A 19,145-nucleotide genomic window follows, 5' to 3' on the forward strand; every position below is an offset into this window, starting at 1 on the left:
AATGGTTGGAGTGTACATTAAACACAGTCTTGTGTAAGTGTGGCTGTAGTTTTTGTAACACCTGGACAATGTGTAGTGCTCTTTTACAGTAACTAAACAACTAAACCATAGATGTGTGACTACTACATCGACTCAGGCCTATGTGTGACTAAGTACTCCTCTACACCATTGTTTAAACCATGAACGTAGGAGCAGAAGTGGGCCATTCAGCCCATCGAGTCTGCTCTACCATTCAATTTCACCCCTCGACCCCATTCGCTTGCCTTCTCCCCATAACCTTTGATGCTCTTTCTAATTAAGAACCCAACAGTCTCCACTTTGTACGGTGACCTACTCATGAGGACTCAGCGATGGTTACTCCATTGAACAAGCAGACTCGAGTATAACATCACCATGTGTCCTTTGGTGCACTCACACGTTGTGTAGAACATAGCACAATGTATTTGGCCTTTTACTGTCCAGTGTGCTGGTGTCCATTGTGACAGTTTGAGGGTAACTGAGACAGATTTGTCCAGTGTATTTTTATCTTTCTATTGTGTTTTTATATACATAAAATGATCATCATAGCTAAACCATCATATTTCGGGCTTGAGTTATTTTGTGCTCAGAACTTGGTTGTAAACAGAACTTAGAATGGAGCTTTATAAAGCAGGTGACTAACCCAAAAGAACATGCACCCAATTTTCTTACTCAAGCACAAGACATCTTCAAAGGAATCCACTCCTGCCCAATTACAGTTCTGTTCCTCCTGTTCCTGGTGACTCAAGACATTATTTTAGTGATATTAGTGCCATATATCTTTTGACATGTTTGACATGTTTTCTATTAGATTAATAAATCAGTGACATTTATTAATCCTCCATGATTTATTTATTATGAATGCTTTTCTCTTAGAGTAATAAGCACTGAAACAGCTTCTTCAGCCCATCTAGTCCATGCTGATCACGGCATCCTCCTGCTAGTCCCATTTGCCTGCATTTGACCCATAGCCCTTCAAGGCCTGACCCGTTTTTAAGAGGGATCTGGATAAGCCTATCCAAATGCCTCTTAACAGTTACAACTTTACCTGCCTTGACCTCTTCTGGCAGCTCATTCCAGGTATTCACTCCTCTCTATGAAGAAGTTGCCTCTCAGATCTCTTTTAAGTCTATCCTGGCTTATCTTATATCTGTGCCCTCTAGTTTTGGACTCCTTGACCCGAGAGTATCATAGCCCTCATAATTTTCTGAACTTCTGTGAGGTCCCCTCATTCTCCTATGGGCCAAGGAATAACAATGCAACATAGTCAACCTTTCCCTAAGGTTAATTGCAGTTGCTCCTCCAACTGAATGGCTGAACCATGATTGATGCATTCTTCATAGTGGAATACTTGCGAAATATTTGTAAAGGAGTGATTATCTTAAATGTCAACGTTCCTACCAATAAATTCTGTTAAATCCAGAGTATTAAATAGTTAGTGTTGCCTAGTTTTTTTCCAATGGTCTTGCCTATGCAAAAATAACATCCGCTCTCAGACCATTGAATTACTGGTAATGTAACAAGGCCAGGTAATATTGACCTCCTTGGGATCAGCAGCATGGATACAGCTTAGACAATGACACAACTGAATGATCTCCCTCTAACAATGGGTCACTCCCACTTTCTGACATGAATTGCTAGGGTATGCTGGTGTTGAATCTTTTGCGTTCATTCTAGTTTGAAACTGTGTTCGCACTCCCAAAAGGTGTAAATAAAACCTGGTATAATTTTGCTAGCAGCTGTTCAACATGAGATACAAATGATATGTATCTCATTAGATCTGGTGATCTCGGTTATCAAAGACGTTGCTTTACTTCCTGGCAAGAGACCTACAATATTATATGCTGTCCTGTTCAGGGCAGTGGTATTTATCAAGTATAGACTATTTTCTAAATGAGGAGCAAATTCAGAAATCTGAGGTGCAAAGGGACTTGGGGGTCCTTGTGCAGGTTTCCCTAAAGATTAACTTACAGGTTGAGTTGGTGGTGAGGAAGACAAATGCAATGCTAGCATAGGTTTCAAGCGGACTAGAACATAAAAGCAAGGATGTAGTGCTGAGGCTTTATAAGGCATTGGTCGGACCTCACTCGGCATATTGTCGGCAGTTTTAGGCCTCTTATCTAAGGAAAGATGTGCTAACATTGCAGAGGGTCCAGAGGAGGTTCATGAGAATATCTTGGGAATTAAAGGGTTAACATATGAGAAGCAGTCGATGGCTCTGGCCCTGTACTCACTGGAGTTTAGAAGAATGGGGGGGGGGGGTGGATCTCCTTGAAAGCTATCAAATATTGAAAGACCTAGATAGAAGTGGATGTTTCCTCTAGTGGGTGAAACTAGGGCTAGAGGGCACAGCCTCAGAGTAGAGGGACATCCATTTCGAACAGAGATGAAGAGGATTTCCTTTAGCTGGGGGTAGTGAATCTGTTGGAATTCATTGCTACAGGTGGCTGGGAGTTTGATATGTTCTTGATTAGTAAGGGTGTCATAGGCTACGGGGAGAAGGTAAGAGAGTGGGGTTGAGAGGTATAATAAAACAGCTATGATGGAATGGCAGAGCAGACTCTAAATGGCCCAATTATGCTCTTCCGTCTTATGGTCTTACAGATGAAGAAGGGTTTTCTTACATTCTCAGGGTAGAACTGTAAAATTGGAAGTGTTAAATACATAATTATAGTTACTACCTCTTGGAGCCAACCAGTAGGGCCCACCCAGTGATTTTCTACCAAGGTGCTGTCAGATGTGTTCAACCTGATCTACTTGAGCCTAGTTACTAGTTTCTTTTATTCCATAATCCCATTCAAATGTGGGCACTTGTGTTTGGTTATAGTACTATTAATGTATATTCTGTTAAGATATGTATTCTCATCAGTGGTCTTGCCATAACCCCACCTTTCTAATCTTTGAGCTATTTATACTGAGCAATTTAGAGATTGTGGGGGACGACCTGTTCACGCAGTCAACTTTTAATGGCAGTGCCTTTGTCCTTGGGGGTTTGATAAGCTGCCAGAAAGGGTGTAGAAGTTAATATGTTATTATTGTTTACTCCCATGTTTACTGCCATTAGTATGGGTGGATCAAAGTTTGAAGTAGCACACAGAAAATTGAATGACTGTCCAAAACACCTGGGTCGAAAACGTCAACTGTCAGGACATTAGTCCAGTGGAAGAGTTTCAGGATTTTAGACTGACATAGCCTGCTAGTTTTATGTCACATTCTGCTCAATATTTAACTGGAGGTTAGCACTCATACTAACTGAAGTGTGGCTTTGCAAATAGTTGGTTCAGTCATACCTGCCCTGCTAAATTTCATGGCCTGTGACTTGCATAAAAATGTAACTGATATCATTGTAAAATTGGGTTAATTTTGAATGTCCAAGGGTGGTTGATACTGGATTTTAAAGCTGAATTGCTGTGTTTCTTCCACCTTTTACAGGGAGGCTCAACTTTTATTTTTTTATTTTTAGTCAGAATTTTTTTTCGCGCCTGTTTTAGAAAAACCTTTTGAAACCTGGGGAATTTCCCTGAAGTTTTGGGGAAAGTTGCAAAATGCCTTTACCCATTCATTTTCCCCTTGAGCATTAGCAGAGGAGGAACAATAATCACCAGATAGTACTGAATAATTAGGTCCCCCCACCCCCGTGCAATCTGCAGTTAAAACTTGCTATCCCTCAGGAGGTCTGCACCTGCAGACGGTGCTCTGTGAGATATTTAAAAGTTTCCAAAGCTGCCTTGCATTGTTGGATAGTCTGGACAGTGGAGAAGTCTTCCTTGAGGATGGCACAAGTAACATTAGACTCTGCTGCCATTTTCCTGTCTGTTGGTAGTTTCTTCCTTGAATAGTCTTCCATTTGGTTTATACAGTATTCAGCCTGCACAACTATTTTCACATTTTACTGTCTCCTTTTCTAAATATAAAATGTACTGCAGTAGGATTTTTGACCTAATCTACAAAACATGGTGCATCATGTCAAATCAAATGAAAAATTCCAAAACCTCTCAACGGTTTAATAAAAATTAAAAACCGAAGTTCTGAGGCTGAAGAAGTATCGATCCTCTTTGTAATTACTATGCCAACTTCCCTCAGGTGCGATTACCTCACCAACTCACACAGATTGTTGATGTAGAAAATTGGAGGATCATCTGTTTTCTATGAATTAAGAAGAAACCCACTGTCTCTGTAAGGTCCAACAGTATGGTATATTCTCAACAGACCAAACTAAAATTAAGACAAAAAAGCATTCAAGACGAGTCAGGGAAATGATAATAGAGAAGAACAAATCTGGGGAAGGGTACGAGATCATCTCAGGGGCACTGAACATAACCTCAGAGCTCAGTGCAGTCCTTCGTGAAACCACAGCCACACTGTCTAGGTCGGGTAGCCTCTCTAAACTTAGTCACTGGAGAAGAATGACACTTGTAAGAGAGGCTAATGTGATACCACCAGTCATTCTGTGTGAGCTGCAGAAATCAGCGGCTGCAACTGGAGATGAAGTTCATGGCTCCACAATCTCTGAGGCCTTGCACAAAAAGGGTATTTATGGAGGAGTGACAAAGAAGAAACCCTGCCCAAAAAAAAAAACGTATTCTTGCCCGCAAAGACTTTGCAAAGTGTCACTTGGAAGATACTGTAAAGAGGTGGACGAAGATGTTGGTGTTGTGGTTGGATGAGACTGAAGTGAAACATTTTGGCCTTTTAAACAGTATGTTTGGCATAAATCTAATACTTTGCATCAGCCAGGTAACACCATCCCTACTGTAAAGTATGGTGGAGGTAGCATCATGTTATGGAGATGCCTTTCAGCAGCAGCGACTGGAAATCTGTTCAGGATTGAAGGGAAGATGAATGCTGCTAAATACAGAAGATCCTGGATTAAATACCTGCTAGCCTCGGCCAGAAAGCTTAAACTGGGGAGGAAGTTCGTCTTTCAACAGGACAATGGCCCAAAGCACACTGCCAGAGCAACCATGGACTGGCTTCAAATAAAGAAAATTGATGTCTTTGAGTGGCCCAGTCAGAGTCATGAACTTAACTCGATCAAACATTTCTAGCAAAATCTCAACATTGGTGTCCACTGCCACTCCCCAACTAACCTGGCACAGCTTGAGCAATTTTGCAAGGAGGAATGGGCACGTCTTGCTTTATCATGTTGTGCAAACCTAATAGAGACTTATCCAAAAAAGTCTACAGGCTTGTAATAGCTGCAAGAGGTGCTTCAACTAAATACTGAGCAAAGGGAGCGGGGGATAGATACTTTTGAATTGTCGAATTTCAGGTTTTGAATTTTTAGTTTTTCAGGCTTTATAATCTTCCCTGTGTTTTTGGGCTCTACTGTGAAAAAGGAGCCTGTAATTCACAAATAAGAATTCTCAGTTAAATTGATCGAAATCCCTGGCTGTAATACTCATTTATGTCAACAAAGGGTTGGGGGCTGAATACTTTCCCAGGGCACTGTATAATTTGTAAGTTTTTCTCTGCTGGACAGCTCACCAGCATTAGTCAGCTTGCAACTTCCCACTTGGACAAATGGTGCCCCTTTCCAGTAACTCAGCCACTTTCTGGTAAGCTAAGACTTGCCCTGAATCAATATTATAAGATATACCATCACCTGTTGGTCCATGCCAGTGGAGTGCGAAGACAGCAAACATACTGTAAACCTCTGTGTATCAATGTTTTAAACATTTGCTTTCCAGTTTCTGCAGAGATAAAAGCAAGAAGTTAACAAACTTCCAGCAGTTGACTTTTTCGTGTGGATGACATTATGTGAAGTCCTTTCCAGCACCCCATTCCTGCTACTGTTGTCCCATTTCCTGGGGAGTTGCACGCAAATGAACTCTTGGCCTGTCATTCATGGAATTGCCATTGATTCATTTGCAGAATGAGTGTCCCCAGCCTGAGTGAGAGCTTTGCAGGTTATTAAATCTGAGCTTCTTATTTGCATGTATTGTCAGGTCATTTATTATGCACCTGTGGTAATACTTTTATTGTCAATGAAGGAAATGTTGATGTTTATGCCAAAGTCACAGTTCTGGAAGAACACTGGCGAACGAGTGACATATCTAACTTGTGTGTCATCAAAGATATAGGGGTAAAACAGGCAACCCTCTCCTCTCTCCTTTGCCTGAAAGAGACACTTTGGCACACCTTACAGACTTAAACCGTAACTGTTAATCTATTGTGTCAGGAAACCTCCATCCTGTATTGGAAAAGCATTCTGTTCCAGGGTGTCCACTTGCTTCCCTCCACGTATTCTTGGCTGCTGTATCTACTCCCGACTGTTCCGTCCTTTCCTTCCTGTGCTCAGCTGTAGAAGTATTAAATCCACACTGAGGCTCCGGGTCCTGGTTCCTGCCAGATCCACGGTTCTCGCGAAGCATTCAGCAGGTGGCGAAACAAAGTCAAGGGAGGAAAGTGTTCTAGCCTGAGAGCAGATGCATTATTTATCCCATACACATAATTCATTACATACAACAGAATTGTGTTGGTGCTTAGTAAAGCTTAGTGCCATTGTGACACAGATAACTAATTTCCCTCATGCCACCCTGTGTTTTTTAAGGGCTTGGAGAAATTTACCAGGAACACCAATGGGGATTTCCCCTGTGGAGCATTGTGTTTCTTACTCCTCCTTCGGCAGGTTGTGGTGTGTTTCGTAGGGAGCTGGATTAAGACTAGCAGCCCGACATATCATCTCTGCCCTTCACTAAACTGAGGACTGAAATTTTGAACCAGCTGTTCCACCTATATAGTTGGAAAGGTGGGGTTGGGAATTTTAATTCTGCTCTCTTTATTTGAATTGGGTGTTGTACCTTTACCCAAGGACACATGAGATCTCTACTTTGCTTAACTAGATTCTGGAGATTGACTCCTGAGATTTTTAGCATCATAATTTTTTTTCATTTGTGACAATTCTGATCTTTACAGTTCTTAATTGTTAGTCATTCTCATTGTTTGATTTTACGATTGTTTTGTTCTGGGGTTTTCTCTACTTTCACTCTTGCGAAACAGACTGAATTAGTTGTTTAAGGGTTTTCCACTAGCCTCAGTGACCAGTTTGTTCGGTACCTCCTATACTTAATAAAGTGAGCACTGAGTGTATGTTTGTGGTCTTTTGCTTCTGAAACCCAGCCATTGGAAGGTTTGCTGTGTTGTGCATTCAGAGAAGCTCTTCTGCACACCACTGTTTTTGCCCACAGAACTGCCGCTCACTGGATTTTTCATTTGGTTTTCACATCATTCCCTGTAAACTCTCGAGACTGTTGTACGTGAAAATCCCAGGAGATCAGCATTTTGAGATAGTCAAACCATCTTGTCTGGCACCAACAATCATTCCACGGTCAAGATAATTCGGGTCATATTTCTTCCCCAGTCTGATGTTTGCTCTGAACAACAACCGAACCTCTTGACCCTGTCTGCATGCTTTTATGCATTGAGTTGCTGTCACATGATTGGCTGACTAGATATCTGCATTAACAAGCAGGTGTATCTAATAAAGTGGCCACTGAGTTCACTACATATAATATTTGGGTAAGTTTTAAGAATAAGTTCTGCATAATATATCTTTTGCTTATGATGTAAGAATTCTTTTGATTCCTGAGAGTCCTCAGATTTTTCACCATACCTGCCTGATTTCATTTTAAGATTGGAGTGCTGAATGTTGACTCATCAAAGGAGTAAATAAGATCAGTATAAGATAATTTTACAACAGTGGTTAGACTGAGCTATGAAGAGTGGAAAATTGTGATCGTCTTACAATCTAAAGGACAGATTTTCTAACTTTTTGAAACTACTTGTACTGTGACCTGCCCTGATTGAGATATTGTGGATTTGGCAGTATCAGGCCTCTGCTGCCAGGATCAGGACTCTAAGCCCTTGTCCCAGGGTCTCTGGTCTTCCTTGGGGATCTCTAGGATTCCTCCCTTTTGAAGTGATCTGGGATCTCTGGCCTCCCTCCAGTATTCTCCTAGGGGCTTGTTGTCCATCTAGCCAATTCCTGTTGGGGGAAGAAAATAATAATTCTGAGCTATACATTTTAAACATCTTAAGCAAGTACAAGAAGAACTGACTTATGTAACTTAAGCTATTTCTTTATTCAGAAACAAATATTCCACTGACCTGCAAGTTAGCACAATTAACAAAGGACAATATTACTTCAACACAATTTTATCTGTTTTGTCTTCAACACAGCCACGATTCAGGAAGGATATTTGTACATCTTTCAAAATGGAAAATACTGCCATTGAATAACTCCAAGCTGAATGAACATTTTAAGCTAAATACTTATCTTTAATCCTTTCCTGCTTGTTTGCAACTCCTTGTACATTGACCCCACCTTCATCCTCTCCTATCCATTTAACCCCATCAGCCTTGCAATCCCACACGGTAGTCCCCCTCCTCCAAGCTGGACTGTGTGATCCGCCCTGATTTTAATTGCTATCCTGTCTGTTGCTGTACCTGTTTGCTGCCAAGGCTTTAATCTTTGTGTGTAATCTTTATATGGCTCCCTATATTGCTTTTTTTTATGTAGTAATTTTTGGACCAATCTTCTTACTCTCACATCAAATTCTACACTGTTATGTTAATGGTGCTAATGGTTTTGTTTCCGTTGACAGGAGTTAGCCACTCTTTGAGGCACTTATTCAAGTCTGTGATCTGTAACAAATAATGGACCAGCGTATCGGGGTTCTGTCTGAGTAGTATTTGTAAGGCAGCAGTTTTGGGTAGTGGATGATGGTGGTCCATGATTCGTTCGACCCAGCCCCACTCACCATTTATGTGTAACCTATCAACTCATTAGAATGAAATTTTCCGAGTGTGCTGGGGAGGTTGAGGGCCTGATGTTGTGAGGTCAGGCTCCACTGAAGGCTAGAGGCCTGTGTGGTTGGGTGGGCTGTTCTGTTGCTGTTATATTGCTGCTGTTGTTATTGTTTCCTGTATTGTTCTACGAATATGGTAGGCATGCTGTATGGGCGCCAGAATGTGCGGCGACCCTTGTGGGCCCTCCGGAGCCCATCTTTGGCTTGTGTTGATTGTTAGCACAAACGACACTTTTCACTGTCCGTCTCCATATTTTGTGATAATGAATCACAGAGTCAAAGAGCAACCAGCACAGATACAGGCCAACTTATTTATGGATCTTTGAGTCTAACCACTTTGTGTGTACACGCGCAACACTGGCATCACCGGATTGGGACGGTGTGGAAGGAAGCTATTGAACCCATATTGTACCATAAAAGCAATCCTTCTGGTCTCACTCCCCAGCTTCTGTGAAAAGCCTTGCTTATTATTTCCTTTCAAGTACCTATCCAGATCCGCTTTGAATCCTACAATTGAATCTTATTCCACTGCTACCCCTGACAGGTCATTCTCGATCCTACAGTCACTGTAAAATCAATATATTTTGTCACGTAGTTTTGGTTCCTTTAGCCAATCACTGTTTCTCTTAATTCTTGATCTATACATCAATAGGAGAGGGTCCTCTCCATCTACTCTGTCTGTACTCTTAACCAGTTTAAACCTTTCTACCAGATCTTCTCACAACCTCTTGAGTTTCAAGGAGAAAATCCCCAGTTTCTTCAGTCAATCTCACTCCAAACCACAACCTTTCATACTTTCCATTCCATTTCCTCTAAACAATTTTCTACTACTGCCCATTTTATTCCACAGCCTTAAACCTTCATTAAGCCCACTACGTGGCACCTTCTGAAAAGCCTTTTGGAAGCCTGTATGTACATTTCAAGAGTAGTCCCTCCATAGCCCCTCTCTTGAAAATCCCCACCTGTCTAAAGTAATTTCCTTTCACCAAGATCAGATCTGGAAAGACTCAGCTGATCAGGTGGCATTCATGGGAAAGAGAAACAGTTAACATTTCGGATTGGGGGCACTGTGGTCAGAATGGGGCCTGCTGTCTGTTAATGACATTATCTCTTGTTTCTCTTTCAGCAGGCACTTCCTGACCTGCTGACTGGTTCCAGCTTTTTTGTTTTTTCATTCCACTTATCTAAGTGACACTACTAATTCTGTCTTTTTATCTTTATTTATAGAACATTTCCCACCATTGTGTTTAAACTGTCTAATTACAAAGTTTATTTATGTACCAATTTTTTTTCTGAGAAAGGTTACAACATTTTAATATTTCTTCTCGGGCATCGCCCTTAACGTCTTTATGTTCGGAAAATTACGGCCAGAGCTCTGCTGTTTACTCCCTAATTCCCCTCAGCAACCTTCTGGGAAATAGAACCCGAAAGCTTTTCTCGTCAGTTTGAGAGAGTATATGGAGTCATGTCGCAGCTGGAAAGATGACTGTTTACTCCTTCCCATGGATACGGCCTGACCTGCTGAGTTCCTCCAGCATTTTGTGTGTGTGTTGCTCAGGTTGGTACCCAGTTGTACAGTGCCACTCTGGGCTGGCAGCCCAGCTTTCTCATTCAGTATTGACATAATCCAGGGCCAACTAATTCAGAAAGGTGAATGGTAACAACTGACCACAGCTTCTCCCTGCACATTTGAGCAATCAGGGCCACTGCTTAATAGCACTGAAATAACTGATGTCAGAAAATTGACTTAAAGTTTCCTCTTTTTAAAAATTTTCTATTTCCCCTTTCTTTTAAAATAGGAATACAGTGCTATATTTGTTAGTTTTGATTTTACTGGCTCTGCCACACAACCCATGAAGTTTTAAGAATTCAAAACTAAGGCACCCACCCTTTTTTTATAAGAACCCTAAACAATAGAGATTCTGCAGATGCTGGAAATCTTGAATAACACACACAAAATGAGGGAGGAACTCAGCAAGTCAGGCAGGAATAAATATTTGATGTTTTGGGCCGAGATCCTTCAGCAGGACTGGAACGTAAGTGGGCAGAAGCAGCATAAGAAGGTGGGGGGGGGGGCGGGAAGAGAGGGGTGAAGAAAGGAGTAAAAGCTGGCAGGTGATTGGTGAAAAAAGGTGTGGGGCGGGGCTGAGTGGGATGGAAGTAAGAAGCTGGGAGGTGATAGGTGGAAGAGGTAAAAGGCTGATGAAGAAGGAATCTGATTGCAGAGGTGAGTGGAGCGTGGGTGGAAGGTAAGTTGGAGGAGAACCAGAGGGAGGTGATAGGCAGGTGAAGAGGAGAGAGGCAGTGAGAGGGTAACCAGAATGAGGAATGGAAAAAGGAGGGTGAGAAATTATTGATATTCAAGCCATCAGGTTGGAGGCTTCTTGGACAGAATGAGAAGTTGCTCCTTCAACCTGCGTTTGGCATCATCACGGCAGCAGAGGTAGCCACCAGGAGATCTTGCTTTTTGTGGTGGACGGAGAGAAATTGTTTGGCCTAAGTGTAAAAAGCCATCAGAATCAAATGATTCAAAGGCTTCTTTTTTGGTCAGCTAGTTTTTTTCCCATATTCCTTTTTTTAACTTAATATTTAGTTAGTTTCCTAACTTTTCCTGAACTGCTTTCAAATGTTTCATGCTGTGTAGTTATCTCTGAAGTTGGCAGTGGTAAACGTGACAAACCATCTGCGTTGCCATGTTGTTTGGTCCCCTTGTGTTCAGTGTCATACCTGTGACCTCCTAAGAAAAGAGACCATCGCTGCAGCCCTTGTGCTGTCATCACTAGAACACCTTTTCTTGGATTGAAGCTTGACATGAGAGGCTGATGATCAGTCAACAGGGTAAACTTTTGGGCATACAGGTAGTGACTGAATTTCTTGACTCCCCACACAAAGCTTAGGACCTCTCTGTCAATCTGTGCGTAGTTGCGTTCAGCTGAAGTTAGCATTCTTGAGACAAAGGCTATTGGTCTTTCTGAGCCATCTGGAAACTTGTGCAATAACACAGCTCCTATCCCATAGGGCGAGGCATCACAAGCTAGCTGGATAGGTAAGGAGGAGTCGAAGTGCACGAGCACCCCGTCTGAAGTTATGAGTCTTTTAGTTTCTTGAAATGCTTTCTTACAGCTCTCATCCACTTCTATTGTGTCCCTGTCTGTAACAGTGCATTTAGTGGGTGTAGGACTGTGGATAGGTGAGGCAAGAACTTGTGGTAATAGTTTACTAGTCCAAGATATGTTCTCAGCTGAGACACATTTTCAGGTGGTGGTGCCTTAAGCACCGCTTCTGTCTTGTTTTGAGACATGTGTAAGCCATCCTTGTTGATCACATGCCCACAGTATGAGATTTCCTTTTGAGAAACTCACATTTCTGTCGATTAGCTCTGAGCTCATGTTCTCGTAACCTGGTGAGCCTTTGTTCAAGGTTAGAAAGATTTCGTTGTCATCTTTGCCGGTGACAATGATGTCATCCAGGTAACACTGAGTCCCTGGAATGCCCTGAAGGACCTGGTCCATTGCCCTTTGCCAGATTGCAGGAGCTGATGCTATGCCAGGCACCAACCTGTTGTATTGGTAAAGTCCTTTGTGTATATTTATTGTCAGGTATTTCTTGGCTGCTTCATCGATTTCCATTTGGAGATAAGCCTGGGTCAAATCGATTTTTGTGAAATGTTCCCCTACTGACAGGGAGGCAAAGATGGCATCAATACAAGGTAGAGGATACTGTACTGTGCGGAGAACTGGGTTAACAGTCACTTTAAAGTCACCACATGTGCGCACCTTGCTTGGTTTTCCTGGTTTTGTGCTGGAAGTTTTCGTCATCACTGGAACAATAGTCATGGCCCATTCACTCCAATCCACCTTTGACAGGACCCCAGTCTGCTCCAGATTTTTCAGCTCTGCCTCTACTGTAGGACAGATTGCATATGGCACTGGTCTGGCTTTGTGAAATTTTGGACATGCATTTTCCTCAATCTCAATCCTTGCCTTCATGCCCTGAAGTGTTCCTATTTCTTTCATGAACACTTCCTCAGAGTCAGCAAGTATTTGTGACAGTCTCTCAGATGTAGCCTTGCTGCCCTCCTTTGCTGACACATCTAGTGACTTGATGGTGTGCCAATCCAACTGGATTTTCCTGAGCCATTCACGTCCCAGCAAAGGTGGTCCTCCATTTTTCAGTATATAGAGGTTCAGCTGCTGTGTTTTGTCTCTGTAGGTCACTGTCACTTTAATTTTGCCTTTGGGATGCACTGTCTGATCTGTGTAAGTCTTTAGCAGTAGTTTAGTTCGTTTCAGAGGTATGTGAGAAAACAGTCATTTGTAGTCGTGTATAGAGATCACTGTTCAGGCTGAGCCTGTGTCCAACTCCATTTTCAGTCTCACGCCTGCCACTTGTGGAGTGATCCATATTACTCTTCGATCATCTGTCTCTTTCACGCTGTGAAGTTGCAGACAAGACAATTCACTTTTGTCTGAGTTGTTTTCATCAGAACTGCTTTCTTTCGTTTTGTGTACACTTATATTTTCCTTTCTGGGGTTTCTTGTTTCTCTGTATTTTGTCCTTTTTCTGCTGTTTACTAGCTTTGCATACTCTGCCAGTGTGGCCCTGTTTGCCACAGTTTCTGCATTCTTTGTCTTTAAACCAACAGTCATCAGAGTCATGTGACATGTTCCCACAACGGTAACAATTTCTTTCCTTCATTTCTGTTCAGTGACATTTTATTTGTATCATATTCTAGAGATTTTTGTTGTACCTTGGAAGCACCCTGTGCTGCTGTTTCCGTTGATAATTGCAATGTTCAGTGCCTTCTCTAATGTAAGATCTTTTTCACACAGAAGCTTCTTCTGTGTGGTTTCACAGTGCATGCCACACACTAAACTGTCTCTCAATGCGTCCAATAGACCAGCTCCAAATTGACAATGTTCTGATAATTTACACAATTCAGCACAATATTCAGAAATGCTTTCATTTTTGCTGTGGTTCCGATTGTGAAATTTAAAGCTTTCAGCAATGACCAGTGGTTTGGGGTTTAAATGCTGTTGGAGAGTGTCTACTGTTTGCTTGAACGTTTTGTCAGCTGGCTTTTCAGGGGTTAACAAGCTCCGTAGCAGCCCGTGTGTTTTTGCTCCCATTATACTAAGTAAGGCTACGTCTACACTACGCCGGATAATTTTGAAAACGCCAGTTTCAAGTAAAAACGACAGGCGTCCACACTAAACGTTTTTCAAAATATCTCTGTCCACATTAGACGGATATTTGGGCAAATCTCCTCCTACTGGGCATGCGCAGGACACACAGAAAACAAGCGAAGAGGAAACGGTATACTTGGTGCGTGTTTGTCCAGTTACAGAGTAGAAAGTTAAAAGGAATTGCTGTTGGCTCTCGCATAGGAGGACTTAAAACTAAAAAAAACAAACACTGGAGTGTATGGAGGCAACCGACAGGGAGTTCACAGACAGTATGACCCGGCTGACGACGAACATTGAAAAACTGACTAACTCTGTTGTATTAGTAAAGCACCTTGTTAAATGTATAAAACATGTCTGCATCAGTGTTATCTTGTATTTCCATACAATGTTACATTAGGCTGTTACACATCTATTGTCAGAGAAGTACTTGCATAAATAGGTAAACCACCTTGGTTCTTGATCCTCCAAAATATTCCACATGGAATTTAAACTGGAGGTGTCCTTACCTTCATACAAGCAAGGACAGAAAACAGGGCAAAGTGAGTATACTTATTTATTCAGTAAGCTATGGGTCAAAGTATTTGGTGAGTACATTTCTGACTCTTCTGGCTTCAGTCTCGTTGCCGTCTGTTCTGAAATTGTTAGGTTCTGCAAAGTGCAGAATCAATTATCTATGTGATGATTGTACACTCCAGTATCAACTGTTTGGCGACAATAAAGTAATAATAATAATAATAAAACAACAAAATGCCGGGCTGCTGCCATCTGTTGCGACACGTCACGGCAGCGGTTTTAAAAACCTCCGGTTACCCCATACACACTACAACGGATATTAGGCGTGTTCAGATTTATTCACTCTGGAGACCGTTTCTGAAAATCTCCGTTTTCGGGGGCTGAAAATGCCGTTTCAGTGTGGACGGAAGGTCAAAACAAAGAGAAAAGGCTTTGTTTTCAAAATTATCTGGCTTAGTGTGGACGTAGCCTAAGACGCTGGCTTTCTTTTCATCCTTAACACAGTTAGCCTCACCGTTAACTCCACTCCTTTAATGTAAGTTGCCCAGTCTTCAATGCCACTATTAAATGCTGTAATGGTTCCAATCATCACCATCTTTGTTACGTTAATTAAGCCCCGTCCTCCCCTTGTTTTCTTTTTTTTTGACTCGCGTGTCCTTTTTGCTAGTGCAACGAGCGCACTCCGTCTAGATGCGTCTAGATTCTCTCTCTTCTCCAAGTGTCGTTATCAACTAAAATATGGCGTTCCGATAAGATGTAGGTTCATAAATCTCGTCGCCAATTTGTTGTGTATGTGGCCTGTTTACACAACAATGCTATTTAAAAAAAATGCTGGAGACAGGAGCTAAGTTTCATGGTTCTTTACTGGCAGAGAACGAACTCAGCTCACACGTACAGATCAATACGCACCTAGTAGTGCATGCAACAACATGTTACTAAAACATAAAGTAGTCCCATATTATACAGTAGGCTATATGGTCTCCATCCATGGGAGTGGCCCTCATCACCATGGCAACGAGTGCACATTGACTTTGCTGGACCATTCATGGACTCTTATCTTTTTAATCGCTGTTGATGCACATTCCAAATGGCCAGAGGTCATCAAAATGAAGACAACCACATCGGAAAAGACCATGACAGTCCTGAGGACCATGTTCACCAGGAATGGCATACCAGAACAAATCTGCACAGACAATGGATGACAATTTGTCTCTGAAGAATTCCAAAGTTTTGTGAAGAACAATGGAATCAAGCACTTTACCTCAGCCCCTTACCATCCATTCACAAATGGCTTGGCAGAAAGATTTGTGCAGACATTCAAGAAATCCATCAAGGCAATAGACAGCAAAAATCGACCATTGCAACACAAGATAGACAACTTCCTCCTTGCCTATCGTAATACAGTACATGTAACCACTAATCAGACTCCAGCGATGATGTTTCTGAACAGGAACCTGAGGTCCGGCATGGCATGGATCTCCTCAAACCAGATGTACAGCGTGATGTGGAGAACAGACAGTTCAAACACTTGAATGCTAAGTCAACACCGAGCTTCAGTCTGGGACAGTCAGTTCTTGCACATGATTACCAGACTGAAAAGTGGCAGCCGGGTACAATTTCTGCCACGGACCGGCCACTGATGTATAGAGTACAGGTGGGAGAGAACATATGGAGACATCATGTGGACCAAATCCTGAATGCTCAGGTGGAAAACACAACAACACCTTGCCCTGACTCCCCTGACATAGAAACACTCCTGATGTGACCACATCAGCTTCATCCACAGATAAGCCTGTTATCAGTGCTGAGGACCCACCTGATGTACCTGTGGAGACTCATTCCCCAAAGCAAACGCTTCAGGTCAGACGTTACCCAGAGAGGCAGAGAAGACCTCCCCCCCCCCACCCCCCGAGACTTGAGTTATAAATGGGTCTTAGACCAAAAGTAAAAAAAAAAGACCAAATGTAAAAAAAGGGGCTTATTATAATTTGATATTATTAGGTTACTAAGTAAACACTTGGTAGGCGTTTGTATGTCAAGGGTAAATATATTTGTTTAGCGTAGCGCCCCAGTAAAAAAAAGTTGATACACTATTAAAATAAAAGGGGAGGAGTGTACCATATAGCCTACTGTATAATATGGGACTACTTTATGTTTTAGTAACACGTCGTTGTATGAGCTATTAGGCACGTATTGATCTGTACGTGTGTGCCAAGTTTGGTTTTCTGCCAGTAAAGAACCATGAAACTTAACTCCCGTCTCCAGCATTTTTATTAATAGCATTGTAGTGTAACCAGGCCACATACACAATATGGAGTCACGTTTCAATAGCTGGTTCACTAACGTAGTGCAGTGGTCCCCAACCAAAGCATGTGCTACCGGGCCGCAAGGAAACGATATGATTTGGCGATATGAAACGATGAGTCAGCCGCACCTTTCCTCATTCCCTGTCACGCCCACTGTTGGAGTTGAACGCACACGAGGTCATTATGCAAGTGAGATCGTTACCCACGTGTCATCCATCTCAGCACGGGAAGGAGATCAACTTCTCGAGCTTACAAATGATGGCGGGCTGAAAAGTATGTTTGACATAACATCTCTGCCGGCACTCTGGATCAAAGTCAAGGCTAAATATCCTGAGATAGCCACGAAAGCACTGAAAACATTGCTTCCATTTCCAACATCATATCGCTGCGAAGCGGAGTTTTCTGCAATGAATGCAACGAAAACTAAATTGCGGAATAGACTGGACACAAGGAACCCCCTTCGAGTATTGACTTATAAGTGACTTATAATTGACATCACTATATTCATATGAGGAAAATATGCGCTGTGTTTAATATTCATTAGATAAACCCTTTTAGAAATGAAATTGAGTGTATTAGCCACTTATAAGTGACTTATAGTTGACTTATCTATATTCCGGTCGTGATTAACACCCCCCCTCCGTCGGTTGGTCCACAAGAATATTGTCAATATTAAACTGGCCTGCGGTACAAAAAATGTTGGGGACCCCTGTCGTAGTGCTCCCTCAGTGTTGCATCCGGCTGGCAGCACAGCCACCTTTCTCCCCAGAGTGTTAACGTTACCCAGGGCTATCTGACTCAAAGGTGAGTTAAGTGGGGTGGGAGAGCAACGATTCCTAAAGCAAGCTCGAGTTGCTCAGTGTTTTCAGGGAAATTGAACAATTAAGCCCTGTTTGGCAATAATTTAAAGGGATTGAAATTGTGTATCTTTATTTCACCAAGAAACATATTAATTTTTCCTCTGATCTGTTACAGTACACCACCCTCTGAACTCATGCTGAATAACACAGGGCAGGCAGCACCTACTGATCTGGAATGTACTGCTGGAGTCCCTTGTGAAATGGCTTCGTCAAAAAAGGAAGTGCCTGAGAACAATGGTAAGTCTGTTCCTTCTCTGTGGGGCATTTTATAACCTGGCTGCTCAGCATTTATCAGGGAAACATGTTTCCAAAAGACCTTGATTATCTTTCACTTTTTGAATTGGATGACTTGGAGCCTTGATTTCTAGTTTTTTCAAACTTGCAGTGGTGTTTCCAAAATCACTGGTTCCCAAGAAGAAACGTCTTGAGGGATGATCAACTTGTCTAACTAGGTCTTGAGGTTATTTTGAGAAGGGAGGTGACGGCTGGTCTTGAGAAGGGAGGGGACGGTTAATGTAATTGAGCTTGGTGGAATTTGATGTTCATTTTTCAAGATTGATATTTTACTTGAAGCTATTAAGTTATAAACCATATTATTAGTATATTATTGGTATATTATTGGTATATTATTATTGGTATATTATTGGTATATTATTATTGGTATATTATTAATGGAATAGATTGAGTTTAAAAACTTTGCATTTTTTTTGCATTGATGACATAACGCTTGTAGGGGAACAGGTATTTTAAATCAAAGAAGTGTTTTCTAAAATAACCAAAGGCAAGGGAACCACATTTACTGTAAACATTACGGTACTTATTTCAGTACTTTGCCTCATGCCATCATGTGATTTCCCTTTCTGCTCCTCAAGCTTGTTTCTTTCTCAAATCTTCGTCAACATGCTGCCTCTTCCAGAGAAGCTGATTGATAACTGGAAAATGTAATGTTAGTTCTGTGGTAAGGCTCTCAACTCTGAGTCACAGATGGTGGGTGGAATTTGCACTGCAGCACCTCAGATGGATGGGCCTCGTTTGTTAATGATGCCAAGGGAGAGTTGCTATATCAACAGGGCTGCATGAGTAACAGCACAAGAGATGAGTGAACTGTGGTGAAATTTTACTGATGATTCAGAAATGAGTAGGAACGAAAGTTGTGATGAGGACTGTGTCTCTGAAGGTTAAGATAGGTTAAGTGAGGAGGAAAATGGATCAATGTGCTGTTACTTTATTGAATACAGAATTATGTTTAGAATGAGGGCTGCAATGGTGGATGTGTTTGTGGGGGGGAGTGGAGAAGGCTGCATTAGTGCAGGGAAGGCTGCATTACTGGCAACGCAGAGTGAGTGGCTGCAGCTTTAGGACCTTTTTGAATCGAGCTTTAAGGCTAGATTTTATCAGGGCTGGAAAGGATCTTTGCACTGTAGGAGCTCTTCTGGGCTGCATTGTGGAATT

The 19,145-nt window shown here is 42.0% G+C and overlaps 1 protein-coding gene across 1 annotated transcript in view; it reads left to right on the top strand.

Annotated features, from left to right (window-relative positions):
* The window catches only part of acsbg2 (acyl-CoA synthetase bubblegum family member 2), a 76,426-nt gene that overhangs the window by 11,593 nt on the left and 45,688 nt on the right, over positions 1 to 19,145 (top strand). The window contains 1 exon segment of the mRNA XM_072244427.1: positions 17,809 to 17,930. Within this exon segment, the coding sequence (XP_072100528.1) occupies positions 17,809 to 17,930 (122 nt within the window).

This window comes from Mobula birostris, chromosome 26 (assembly GCF_030028105.1).
Source record: "Mobula birostris isolate sMobBir1 chromosome 26, sMobBir1.hap1, whole genome shotgun sequence".
In the NCBI taxonomy this organism is placed as follows: Eukaryota; Metazoa; Chordata; class Chondrichthyes; order Myliobatiformes; family Myliobatidae; genus Mobula; species Mobula birostris.